Raw genomic sequence first — 14,298 nt, forward strand, 5'->3', positions numbered from 1 at the left:
AGTTTATTGTTTACAAATCTGTAGAATAGTTTTGGTTGATCTTTACACTTTTCTATAACATCTTTTTCATATTTTCTTTTTTCCTCTCTGCACTTTTGTACATATTCATTTCTATAACCAGTATATATTTTCCATTTTTCAGGTCTTCTGTCTTTTTTCCATCTGTTCCAGGCTTTGTCTCTTTTGAACTCCCTACAACTTATTTTACATATTCTTTTTCTTGTTTTTGTCTTGGGACATACTTTTCCACTCCTTTTTTGTAAATTTTTGTCAAAATATTCCATTTCTCTTCTACTGTTGTTTCTTCTTTGTATATTTCTTCCCAGTTTTCTTGTTGGAAGAATTCTCTTATTTTATCAAAGTTTGTTTTATGTTTTTCTTTAGTATGTCGAACTGCTTTATTTTCATGTTCACTACTCTCCAATAGAATCTCTCTTTCTCTGACTCCGTTCTTTCCTCGTTTTTTGCCTTAGCTTCAATTCTTTTCTGCTTTTCTGCCTCTCTTTCCTCCTTATTCATTTCTCTTTTTATCCATACCTTTTTATATTGATCATTTGTTGCTAGTTTCCCTGTCTTGGATAGAATTTTCTCTGCTGTTGTTTGTGACCTGAATTTAATCTTAATTGGTCTGGTCTTATCTGTACTATATTTTCCGAGTCTGAATTTTTCCTCAATTTCCTTTATAATTTCTGGTTCATCTTCCTGGACTAATTTTAATAAACTGCTTACTCTTTCATTTTCCTCCTTGATTCTTGTCAGCTAATTCTCTTACTATATTCTCCTTCTGTCTCATCACTTTAATAACTGAGTCTTCATTATGTTCTTTCAATTGCTGTTTGACTATGTCAGTGAATGAAACCTTATTCCCTTCTTGAGTTATTCTCCAATTTTTAGCTTCTGTAGCTAGTTTCTCTCTGTTTTCATTACTATTCTTCTTCAATTTCTCATTCTCCTCCTTTACATTTCCTAACTGTCTTTTTAGGTCCTCTATTTCTTCAGTTAAGTTTCTGTTAGCCTTCTCTAGTTGTTCCAACCTTTCAATTCTTTGAAAAATGGAGTCTACGTTACCTAACTTACGCTCCAAGTCCTCGATCACCTTATCAACTCTCTCCTCTAGTCTTATCAGTCGGGGGGGGGGGTTGTGTCCCCCCCACCCTCTTTAAATCCCTGGAACATATTCTCGTCACTTTCTTCTGTATTGCTCCTCTCTATACTTCTAATCTTTACATTTTTATTAGACATTTGATCCTCGCTAGTGTGTGTGTGTGTGTGTATATCTATACACACAAGGATATACCCAAACATCGTTCATCTGAGATGTCTGTTTGTCAGTCATGGATCTGTTATCTTTCCGAAGAACCTCCAGACCATTTGGGGGACTTCGGCGACAAGCGGACACTATTTGGTCAACACGGCGAGTCTCGGCCACAGAGGACAGCCGACAACAAGACGAATATAAAGAGGAATTTAGAAGAACGGCACTGGAATACGTTGATAAAAGACTATATGGAACCACGGACGGAATACAGGACATACTAAAAGGCAATTTCGGTGAGTAAGGCCGAAGAAGGGCACAGCGGCCGAGTCTTTCTGGTCCTGGAGGAAGGAAGGCGGAGAGCCTCCTTCGGCGAAGATCAGTCCGCGCAGCTCCTTGACGAAGTTGACATACGGTGGAGGGCAGGAAAAGTGGGCTTTGGTGGGCGGGCCGACCAATAATTCGTTCCTTTTTTTTCCGAGGGCGGAAAAAGTGGTCGGATAATGTGGGTGGGCTGACCGATGGAAATTAATTCGTATATATATTTTTTTTTTCCGACAAAGGGCGGAAAACCTGGTCGGCATGATATGCCTGATACACTGCTCGGATGAAGAATCTGATCATACTGTGTAGTGTCACCACAGAACATGGAATCATGGAAAACTTTTATAAGGGCAGCACAAATCAGGGAACATGGTCCACTTTTGGAACTCGCCAAAGACTTGCCTAATGGCCAAATGCCAGGGATACAATATCATCGTAGGTGCCGAAGTATTTTCACAATGAAGCGGCTCCTGGAAGAATGTATCGCGAAGAAAGCTGCCTGTGTTGACCCTACAGAACAAGGTTCTAGAAGATCATCTAGAGATGCACCGAGTTCTTCCACTTCTAGTGTTTGGCAAGCCGTGCATTTTCTATGAAAAATCTAGCAAATACCTAAAGGGTCAAAAGACTAGAGAAACCCTCACACAGTGTTCAGAGTTGAGGTCTGACGATCGAATCCGAATTGCAGCAGCCACAAAACTGGACAACAGAATGCTTGCCATCACGAGTCCAGAACTTGTTGCTGCTGAGGGACACTACCACAGGTCCTGCTACCGTGCCTCTACACGCCAAGAGCCTGCTGACACCAGTGCCGCATCGGAGCGGGGAGATGATATCGATTCGCAGAAGAAATCTGCAGAAAAGCTCTCCTATTATGAACTGTTCTTGTACATAAGGAACGAACTCATTCCAAAGCCAGAAATACTACGCATGACAGACCTTACGTCCGGGCTAGTGTCCTCAATGAACTCTTTTTGGTATTAAAGATGTTACAGACTCGATGAGGAAACACCTACGCCGAAAGCTGGGAACAGAGTTTTCAGATTTTATCCACATTATTTCCGATGGCAAAGAAAAGCTCCTCCTGTACCCAGATACTTTGTCTATGTGTGAACTTGTCAAAACCACCACTTTCTTGAAGAAGGATCTGGAGCATGCCAGATCTGTCAACACTGAAGATGTGGTCAAGAAAGCAGCATTGCAAATGAGGAATGGCATCAAGAAGCAAGACAGAAGACATGCATGGCCATCTGATGTGGAGCAGGATGAGCAAGACATCCTTCCTAAGTCGATCACTCATTTCAATTCCCTCTACTCTTGGGTATCACCGGAACTCTTAAGGCCTCTAGCAACTACTTCTTGGTATTTTTCCTTCTCCTTATCCTCATTAACTATTGCGCCAATGTGGCAGTCAATTACAGTGCCTTAACGAATTTGAGAGAGACTTCTAATTGCTCAGGAAAACCCTCCCCCCTCCCTATAGGTCCAGGTGTCTACATATACCTGCGAGCAAAGACACGAATGTTTGATATTAAGTGTGGGATGCCACAACCTCTCAAGTTTACTGTTCCTTCTTGCAGTTGTAAGTTGCTACTTTATGAATAGAATTAGTGTATTACATCCAAGAGTTACCGTGCGCGCTTGCCATTTATTGTTTAGGCTAGTTTTAATTAGACTAGATAGGATCATATCTTCCACTCTCGTGAGTAGTGACTACCCTCAAGGAACAATTAGAACTGTTTCAACTTCCACATAAACATTGCACTGCGCTCCCTTCAAATCTAGCGAGTGGAAACGAAGTAACGGCAACGGCGTATGCCATACAGTGTATAGGCATAGGCGGTGGACCCGGCGGTCCCGGGCACTGGGTAGTTATTTCCCCCCGGGTCCCTACAGGGAGGTCGGGCTGCTCGTATTCTCGGAAGTTCAATCGCGCCCTACCCTCCCATATGGTGGCTATTGAGGATTTGCTTCCTTAAATGACCGATTACGCACTGTCAAACTCTACACGAGTGATTCAAGTACAAAATCCCCCGGAGACTTATCGAATTGAAGACAGTGTTGCGAGTGCCGCCCAGACCATCGTGGGAACGGATTTGAACGGTGTCGTAATGAGGTCAGCCTCCAGTGAACACACCACCCTTGTACTATTCGACTATTTGTACAAACAGTCCCCCCCCCTTTTCGGGACATCCTGACCTGAAAGGAACTTGATAGTGAAAAATAGGAAATCCCCTACGAGATCGAACCCGCGTCCCGCCATGAGGTGCCCAACAACGAGGATGGCCAGGGTTCCCGCCATGCTCAACGGCACAGTTATCCTTCAACAGCAAACGCATCCTGCCTGAACGAGGGACCCGCGCCTATTTGAAGACATCCCCGCAACCAGCAGAAGCCCCCTAAGGATGATAGCAAGTAACGATATTGGTGTTTACTAGATAGGACCCATAGTTAGGCGCGCAGGGAGTTAGAATACTGTAGGAACAATCTGTTAACTTTTAGACCAACCTTTATAGATTTGAGACGCATGCCAACGAGGATTGATTGAAGAAATAATCTTGATCATTAAAATTTACAATAGGATGATCTGTTTGATTAGCCTAGGACGGTCTACTTAATGAGTTGTCCCACCCCCCTTTGAGTTATATACACGCTCCGAGAAAGAGTGCGCGTGGTCCCGGTCGCTGACTCAAATCTCCTGGACTTCGGCTTCCCACTGCGGCTATCCATTCCCCTTCATCCCTCACTTGAGGTAGGTATTTCCCACGCCCCCACAACCACCACCTTCTCCTTCCACTGTCCAGGGAATTTGTGATAATATATATATATATATATATATATATATATATATATATATATATATATATATATATATATATATATATATGTATATATATATATATATATATATATATATATATATATATATATATATATATATATATATATATATACATAAATGTAAAAATACCTTTGAATTATATATCGAGAGACTAATTGTTGAAATGTTACTGGGAATTTTTAGGATAATGTAAGGGAAATATTTTCATTCTATTCAAATTAACAAGAAATGAAAAGAGTCGCAGAACTGTAAGCAGCTTTTGCAATTTGATGAATAGCGTGTTTATGGAATTCGTGGCAACTCAACCGTGGATGTTGCTGCCCTTCACGGTAGTATAAACATGAACATAGACAACATAAAATTGTCAATGTTACTAACATGTATAGAGAAAAGCATATTGTAATGCAAGTATCCTGAAGATATGTTAGATAAATGACAGTGAATAAAGTATATATATATAGTACTCAGTGAGGGAAAAGCTAATACTTGAAGGTAAACAAAATTGTTGCGATGCTGGTAGTTCAGTGAGCAACTAGTGGGTAAAGGTCTTGACGCAAGTTGGTAAGTATAAAGTTTGATATCCCACAACCGAACAAGGGGAACTAGCTGTCATTATTTACTTTATAACAGATAAAAGACCACTATCATACATACCTGGTTTAATTGTGTTAACACAGGATGATAGAATTTGCCTTTACAGAGGTCGGGAATAATGGTAAAGTAGTTTTCCCAAGAGTAATTTAACAGTATGTAAGACTTAATTAAGATGGGTTCATAAGAAAAATCATAGTATATTAATAACACTTTCATTGTGTAGAGAATGCTACTCATTTAGTTAAGAGAAGCAACATTTTCAATATAATGAAATGAAGGAAAGAAAATGTTCAATCCAAACAAAGGTATTTTCTTTGTGACTGCACTTGGTTAGAGGTGGGAGAATTGTCTTCTTTTTTGAAGGAGTGGAAAGTGTTTTTGGGTTGTCTCTGTTATATGTAGGGATGACACATCAGCGTTTTACAAAACAGATGTATTTTTCTGTGTTTGAATGAAATAAGGGGGTTTTATCCATAACATTTCTGTTGCTAAAGATATTATGTTGCCATATTTAGCACCAACAAAAGCTAGAGGAGGAAAATATATAGTTAGGGATCATTCTGGGAATATGGTTTGTAAGGAACCCCATCCTTGATCAGTCTGTCCGTTGCCCTGACCCTCTTTGAAAGTGACCTGTAGCCCATAATAATAAACTGGCTATAGTCTCTGGTTCAGCCAGTAAATCACTTGGCTAGGTGGAGGAGTGGTATGCGAGTGAAAAACAATATTAGACACAGAAATTACCTCCAGTTTTACATTTAATTTTAAAGAAATGTGAAATTGAATTTGGATAGATCCAATCAGAAATTGGATTGCCAAAGGTTAAAAATGTGAAATTGAGAAACATTCTTCAAAAAAACATTACCTAACTTGTCCAAACTGACTTGTTTTAAGGGTCATATTTTACAATCCTCGGTAGTTTTTTAGAAGTGCACACCTATGTAGTATCGCATTAGAAAATTAAATGTTAATTTTGTAAATTATAATACATTAATGTAATAGGTATTTTTCTTTGTGAAAATCAGTATCAGAAAATGTTCCTGAAAGCTATGCAGAAACGAAGTTGCGTCAACTCCTTTAGGCACCATCTTTGTTTTGATAGATTTGGAGGTCGGAGACAACGACAACCTGATGACCTCTAGAATTACAGGTACCACTTTACTAAATACAGGTTAGGTCGAGTAGGTAGGTTAGGTAATTAGGTTATAAATGAATTTATCATACTTTAACCCCTTCAATACGGGCCAAAATCTCGCGGGCAGCATTAGCTGCCAGACATGTGATGTTGCGTCATAATACTCACATTATAAAAAATAAAGTTACCGCTGTATTGCTTGTTCTCTTTCACCCGTGAATTTTGATAACCATAGAAAATATGAAGCCAGTTTACAGAGTATGGGGGTCACGCAGGTACAACTACAAGATGCGGACATTGGCATCCTCGCATACCCACTTGCTCCTCATGATGCCTACGTAGGTGTCATCATATTGAAGGGGTTAATTTCTTCAACCTCCACCTCTACCAAAACAAGGATGGCATCTCAAGTAGTCAAGGTGGCTATGTTTGTTTGTTTATAGCTTTTAGCATCTTTTTCTATTATTGATTTGTGCCAAGAATAATGTATATTATGTTGATGTATTATTATTTACAAAATTATTATTTAATTTTCTGTAGCTATATCATGTAGGTGTGCACTTCTAAAAATTTACCCAGTTCTATTGCATGCTCAAATTTCCTCATTTCCTCTCCAGTTTTAATTTGTCATGTAATGCTTTCACCATTTCACCTCAGTAAAGATAATTATTGAAAAAATTAATTTAGCTTTATTAATCGCATTCAGATGAAAAAAGAATTCTCCAAAAGTTTTTGTGTGTAGGTGGCACAGCCTGATGTATGCTGCTCTTGCACCTTCCTAGTTGTGGGTTCAAGTCTTGTACTTCTGTCTTGTTCCCAGCAGTGACTGTTACTTGTCACAACAGTGCAAGCTCAGGGGGCAAAGGTGACAGATTCAACAGAACTACATGCCCCTCACTATTCTTTAAATTTCTTATTTGATTTACCATTATATATTGTTACTAAGTATTTCAGCGGCTTTGACCCATCATTTTTTTATCATATTTCCGAAATAACTATTCACATCAGCATAATAAATTAACACAGCTTAATTCACACCCTGCCCTAATTTTTTACGTTATAGTGCATTCACAAGTGTATTTATTTACAGCGTTTACTCTTGACATCAAATGTCTCGCAGCTGACACCCGTGAAGTAAATCGAACAAGTGAAGTTGTGACGTCATCACAAACTACCTCGTGTATCCCATCCTCCTCCCCTTCCCTCCTTCCTCCCCATTTCCTCCCACCTCCTCCTCCTCCTCTCTCTCTCTAAAAAAAAAAAAAAAAAATGTAATAATAATTGAATACCATGCACCCGGAAAGGGAGTTCAATAACAAGTTTATACATATGATGGATAGGGAAATTATGATAATAACTGGACATGCATTTTATTTCATTCCATACCACTATGGATAAACAGTTCATCCTCGTCATCGCTGTCCATGGTGATGATGACGGGTTCCACACTTTCATGTATGTTGTCCGATAACCAGTACTCTTCTTCGAACGATCTGGACCTTCTCACAGCACCCGCCCACACCTCCTTGGTTGTGATAAGCAAGGTAGTTTGTGGTGACATCACAACTTCACTTGTTCGACTTACTTCACGGGTGTCGGCTACGACACACTTAATATTAAGAGTAAACGCCGTAATTAAATACCCTTGTGAATGCACTATAACGTCAAATATTAGGGCAGGGTGTGAATTAGTCTGTGCTAATATATCATGCTGATGTGAATGGTTAATTTGGAAATATGAGTGAAAAATGATGGGTCAAAGCCACTGAAATACTTAGTAGGAATGCCAAACCACTTAATAAAGTGTCCATAGTTAATTGTTGCTTTTGAGTTTCACAAAGTGGGAAAACTAACCCCACAGTGGCTGGCACTGATCCTCTGGCTCTCCTACAGATCTCTCTGAGAAGAAACTTTGGATGGTTGTCTGTATTAGTGTGGGACCATTTCTATTTCACCTTTGCCCACATTATCTTCAAAGACTCTTCTCTCCACTCCACCATACAATTTTGTATCTTTAGGAATGCCACTTTTCCTTCCTTCACTCCCTTTTTCACTCTTGACACTGTATGCACCACATTCCCAATCTTTCACTCACCCCTCCCTTTCAGTTTTGTTTCACTCAACACTAGCATATCCATCCTTCCTCTTACAAACATACTACCATACTGCCATCCTTCACTCCCTTTTTCACTCTTGACACCTTACCAACCATTCTGCCACAAATTCTGTCTCACCCTTCTCTTTAAGTTTTGTTTCACTCCACACTAACATGTCCATCCTTCCTCTCACAAGCACAATACCAGTATCTTCATGTTTACTCTCTTCTGTATCACATTTAATGACCTAATTTTTAGTGTTTTTGGTTGGAGATCCTTCTCTCAGACTTAATTATGCTTTGACTTTTTTAGGAGAAAAATACTGAGTGGAGGATCCCTATTCCCCTCACGCTGACCTATATAGTTGCCTTCTCCAACATGCACGGGAATATGGTGGTTGCGTCACCTCCACTCCCCAACCACTATCACCACAGGGCAATCGGAAAAGGAACTGGGGTCAGCCTTTATACAGGGTGTATAAAAAAAAAAAAAAAAAAAAAAAAAATAATAATAATAATAATAATAAATAAAAAATAAAATAAGAAATAGGGTGTAGATTATTACATGAGAATGACTTTTACTTGAGTATATATGATACATGAAAATTGTTATGATTTTAATTGTGAACCTTTTCATAGATTAACTTGGAATATGTAGACAGTAATAGTCTTTTCCTCCTTGTAAGGGACACGAGAAAATGGCATGTAGTGTTACAGTAACACAGTAATCATAGACATTTATAACTAATAAGACCATGTGTATATGTTGTAAATGTTTGCTATCTTTTTATATAACAGGAGAACCATGGAGTCGTTTGGATGGAAGAAGAAAGTCCAGATCTTGAAGAGGAATGTGTCTCTTATTGGTGATGGTGATTCAGATGATGAAAATTATCGAGGTCCAGAAAGTGAAAGGCGAAACAATATGAAGTCTCCGGTAATAGTTCCTCAGTTTTGTAACAAAATTCTTTAATTAGATTATTTTTCTTGGGAGATAAGAAAATTATATGCTTTGCATGTTAAGTGGTGTTACTTTGATTACAGAGAATACAGTTGGACGAAAGGAAAGGTCAGCGGTTAAAAGAAGAAGGTTCAGTTTTGGCTGAAGCGGGGAAACATGAATTAGCGATTGATAAATGGAGGATGGCTCTTACTTACTCTCCAAAGGATCATTCAGTTTATGAAATGTTAGCCCAAGTATATATGCAGGTTAGTTACTTAAGCTGTCAGGCCTTAATGTGAAGGTGTTGTGTCTTGCTGCATTGCTTCTAACCTAAGCAGAAGATGAGCTAAAAGGGAAACCAAATGGGTGTTGATTGGTTGTGGGATGGGTGAAGAGTGGATGCATGCCTTGCCTGACCACCTCCCTTATAAAAGGGAAGAGGCCTCTTGTATATGTATGTATGCATATGGGACCAACAACAGGTACCTGCATGAGGTGGGACTGCACGAAGGATGTCACAGAGTCATTTCCCTGCTGCCATCTCTATTTTCAAACCCTGTCAACTTCCTCACTTTTATTTGGAAGTGTAGTTTGAAGGGGCTGACACTCATTCTTCAGACTGGGCCCAAAATCTCTCCTTATCAGCTACACCTGTATTTCCTCCACCTTAAGACATAATGAGAGCTGACAATTGGTGACTGCTCCCCTCCTACTACTTTCACTTAGTGACAAACGGTACTACACTAATACAATTCAGACACAAGTATAAGGTTTCCTCCATAAGAGATTTATGGGAGGGCTCAAGGACCATTGATAATTGCTGGGAGGGCTACAGATTCTCTGTCAGCAAAAATCACAACACAGTTGAACCATATATGTCATACTAGGCATTACAAATGTTCTTGAATCTCCATATTTGCTGTGTTCTTATTTGCAGGCAGACATACTGTCATTTGCTATTTGATTTTTGCTCATTGCAGCTTAACGAATTAGGGAGTGCTGTTGAGTCAGCAACTACAGCTACAACTCTTTCTCCAAGAAGCTGGGAAAACTGGCAGACCCTTGGACGCATTCAGATGAATATGGGTGAAGTTACTCTTGCTGTAAAGTCTTTTTCTCGCGCAGTTCTCCTTTGTCCCCAGCAAAGAGAGTTGTGGGATGAGGATTTGCTGGTAAGTTCATGTTTTGTATGTGCTTGTTTGTATACACCTCTATATTCTTTAATTCTGTATACTTTACAGATTACCTTTAAGGTTTCAAAGGTAACTTCTTCAATTACCATATGCTGGTCAATTTATATACAAAACTTGCCAACATATTAATAGTTTTTCATTTCATTTATATACCAAGGGCTTTTTCCCTCTAACAAGGGAGGCAGCCAAAAACAAAGGCAAAAATCCATTCCCACATATTCCATCCCCACATACTCCACTCCCATTGACCCCTCTCCCTTCCTCTTATCTTGTCTCCTCCTGGATGAGAGGTCATCCCCACATCTCATCCATTGACCTGGGTCAGAAGCAATTTAGCAAGACACAGCACATCCACAGCAAAGCAGCTTAATTCAATTAGCTTTCTCACATATCTGCTTTACCACAAAAATCTGATCCACACAATCCCAACCTGTCTTAAACCCACACTGTTCCTCACCAGTTACTCCCTCTGTTCCTTTCCTAATCCTCTCGATCAAAACCCTCCCATAAGCCCTCCTAACGACACTCAACAAGCTCATCCCTCTGAAACTACTACACTCACACTTGTTCCCTTTTCCCTTTTAATTAAAATGTGATTATACAGGCACTGCTCCAGTCCTCCAGCATTCTACCCTCTTTTACACAAACATTGGAAAACCTCACTAGCCAGTCCACCATCGCTGTACCTCCCTATTCTATACACTTCACATGACATTCATCCAACCCAGGTGCCTTACCTGCTCTCATCATTTTAATAATGGCTTTCACCTCATCTTTCCTTATTTCTCCTCCATTTTCTTCATGCATCACTATCATTTTCTTAGTGCTGCCCACTGCAACTACCTTTCCCTCCGTATCCTCCTTCACATTTAGTAACTCCCTAAAATACTCTGCCCATCTTCTTCTTACTGCTGTCTCTTCCATTATCATCTTTCCATCTGTACCTTTTACCTTTTCTTCACTACTTGATTCACCTCCTCTTCCTCCCTTTATTTCTTTCCAAAACATCTTTTTATTACTTTCAAAATTTTCTATCATACTCTTACCCCATTTCACATCTGCTCTCCTCTTTGCCTCCTTTATCTTATGTTTTACTTCTCTTTTCTTTGTACCTCTCACATGATTCTCTCACCCTATTTTGTAACCAATCTGTGAATGCTTGTTTCTTCTTGTCTACAACCTTCTTTCCTTCATCATCCCACCACTCATTACCCTTCCTTCTATTTCCTCCCATCCTCCTTGTTCCACCAACTTTGCACATCTTGTGACTCCCTCCTTGAACCATCCCCATACCTCCTCCACTCCTAGTTTTACTCTATCCTTCACTCCCTCCCACTCCTTTGTCAGCTTGTAATCCTTCTCCTTTTCTTTCTCATTTAAGCATTTTACTGTAAGCACCTCACAACCTTCTGTCCTTTTCCTCTTTTTCCATCTCTCCTGAACTCTCAACTTACCTTCCACCAAAAAATGATCTGATATTCCCCCACTCTCTCCCCTTAGAGCATATACATCCAGAACCCTTCCTACTCTTCTCCTAGTTACCACTATGTAGTCCAATAAAGCCCTATCACCCATCCACCTCCCTCTCCCATGTGTACAGTACTTATGCTTGACTTTCTTTCTAAACACTGTATTTGCTATTATCAACTCTTTCTAGACACATCTCTACTATAATCTCTCTACTATGATTTTTTCCTGGAACTCCACACTTCTTAACCACTCCATTTATTGGTTCATTTCCTACCCTAGAAATAAGATATCCCAATACCACTGTATTGACATTTCTCCTTAAACTCTCTATGCACTCACATCTATCCAAAAAGCCTCCTTTTCCTTTATACTATTCTCACTACCAGGCCCATATGCTCTTACAAAAATCCACATCTCCCTTTCCAGTTTTACCTTCATCCACATTAACTTTGAAGAAACCTCCTTCCACTTCACCACACATTTACCTATCTCTTCACTTAATATTTCATTTATATAATTGATAATTTTTGTGTCAAATAAAATTCTTGTCTTTTGTCATTCTTTTCTCATATACTGTATCTGGGTGTTGCCTTCATAAAATTTCAGGAATTATCATATATGCCAGTAGAATAATTGTCATGGGAGAGGAGAATGATAAGGATATACCAAAAATGAGATGTAAAGAGCATTGATTAGAGATGGGTGTCTTGTGGAATGTCTGATAGAGGCTGGAGTACTTAAAGTGAAATGGCTGGTGATGTTGTTTAATAGGTGTCTAAGAGAAGGAAGTGTGTCAGTGGATTGAAGGAGTATATGATGTTATACAAAGGAAAGGGGACAGTTTTGAATATAGTACTTTCAGAGGGATTAGTCTGTGAAGTATAGTCAGTAAAGTGTATGGGAAAACGTTAGTTGAGAGAGGATTAGGAGGGGAATAAAGTCAATAATTGAAGAAAAACAGTGTGTGATTATAAAAAGATTTGTAGATAGAGTATTTGCAGTAAGACCAACATATGAGTTTTTGGCAAACCATTTCAGATGCATGAGGTATGGAGAAGTCTATTAAGGGCAGTAAAAAGAAATTCATGAGTGTGTGAAGCAGACTTGGATTTTGATGGATGCCAAAAGGAAGAACTTGAGAATGTTTGAGAAGTATTAATAAGTTATTGAGTGGTTGGAATTGGGATGATGATGTTTTTGTTGTCCCCTAAACTGTCTGGTCAAGCAGTCCCATATTCCTGAGGACTGCTTTATAAAGTGTATATTGCAACACTGCTTCTGACCCAGGGCAGTGAACAGGATGCAGGGATGACTTGTCATCCAGGAGGTGCCAAGATGAGAGGGAGGGTGGAGGGGAGTGGAGTATGTAGGGGATGGAATGGGTGGGAATGGTTTTTATGCCTTTGTTTTTTGGCTACCTCCCTTGTAAGGGGGAAAAAGCCTTTGGTATATGTATGTATGTATGGTATGTGTGATTGTGTACAATCCAGTCTTCCATAATGTATTGTATAGTATGTGGTTAAATGTTACATCCTGGGCAGTTGTCTGCACTGGTGTCATCCAGCCTCTTCTGGTAGCTGAGAAGGGCTGGGTGGTGGCCACATCGCAGTCTGGGCAGGTGGACTCTGTCCTTTTGGGGGAGAGAAGATTCAGAGGGATGGATATCAGGGGTCTGGCATGCAGCAATGTATTGTCTTTCAGTTTGTTGATGAAGGAGTGAGTGATATTATTTGGATATACTTCTGTTGATGTGATTGATGGTATGTAGATGTAAAAAGATAAGACAGGGAGAAATCCCTTTGGGTTGCATCAAAATATCATTCACATGTAAGCACCCCTACCCCCCCATTCCCTGCCACCCCGTTTGCGTAACAGTATCATCTATACACAGCCACTTTCCACTCATCCCTATCTCTTACCTTCTCCCTTCTTTGCTCAACAGACATTCCCCTCTTGCTCAACACCCCCTTCACCCCATCCATCCATCTTGTACTCGGTCATCCCCTCAAATTAACTCCATCCATCTCATCCTTGGTCGCCCTCTCATGTTCACTTCCTCTACCTCTGCCTTCCACACCTCTTTTACTAATCTTTCTTCACTCATTCTTTCCATGTGTCCAAACCATCCTAATACTGTAAGTGAAGCAGTTTTGCTGTGGATGTACTCTGTCTTCATACATTGCTGCTGACCCAGGGCATTGAGTGGGATACAGGGATGACCCATCATCTACGAGGAGCTAAGATGAGAGGGAGAAAAAGGTGTTGGAGGGGAATGGGATGGGTGGTAGTAGATATGTGCCTTTGTTTTGGCTACTTCCCTTATAATGGGGGGGAAAAGCTCTTGGTATATGGATGGATAACTTTGGAGTAGTGTCTGAATAACTATTTACTTGCTTTGTTTAACAATTATGTACAAAAACATATTCTCAAAGTCCAACGTATGTTGT

The 14,298-nt window shown here is 39.8% G+C and overlaps 1 protein-coding gene across 10 annotated transcripts in view; it reads left to right on the forward strand.

Moving 5' to 3' along the window:
- The first annotated feature begins 4,661 nt into the window (after positions 1-4,661).
- The window catches only part of LOC143034358 (tetratricopeptide repeat protein 33-like), a 35,167-nt gene continuing 25,530 nt past the window's right edge, over positions 4,662-14,298 (forward strand). Inside the window, exons 1-5 of one of the 10 annotated variants that reach the window (XM_076200308.1) lie at positions 4,685-4,750; positions 8,559-8,702; positions 9,044-9,182; positions 9,290-9,454; positions 10,169-10,360. In XM_076200308.1, coding sequence (XP_076056423.1) covers positions 9,051-9,182; positions 9,290-9,454; positions 10,169-10,360 — 489 coding nt within the window. In that variant the 5' untranslated portion in view covers positions 4,685-4,750; positions 8,559-8,702; positions 9,044-9,050. The other 9 variants (XM_076200314.1, XM_076200309.1, XM_076200305.1 and 6 more) reach the window with 9 other exon arrangements.

This window comes from Oratosquilla oratoria, chromosome 17, assembly GCF_046742065.1.
Source record: "Oratosquilla oratoria isolate Oo_2021 chromosome 17, ASM4674206v1, whole genome shotgun sequence".
In the NCBI taxonomy this organism is placed as follows: Eukaryota; Metazoa; Arthropoda; class Malacostraca; order Stomatopoda; family Squillidae; genus Oratosquilla; species Oratosquilla oratoria.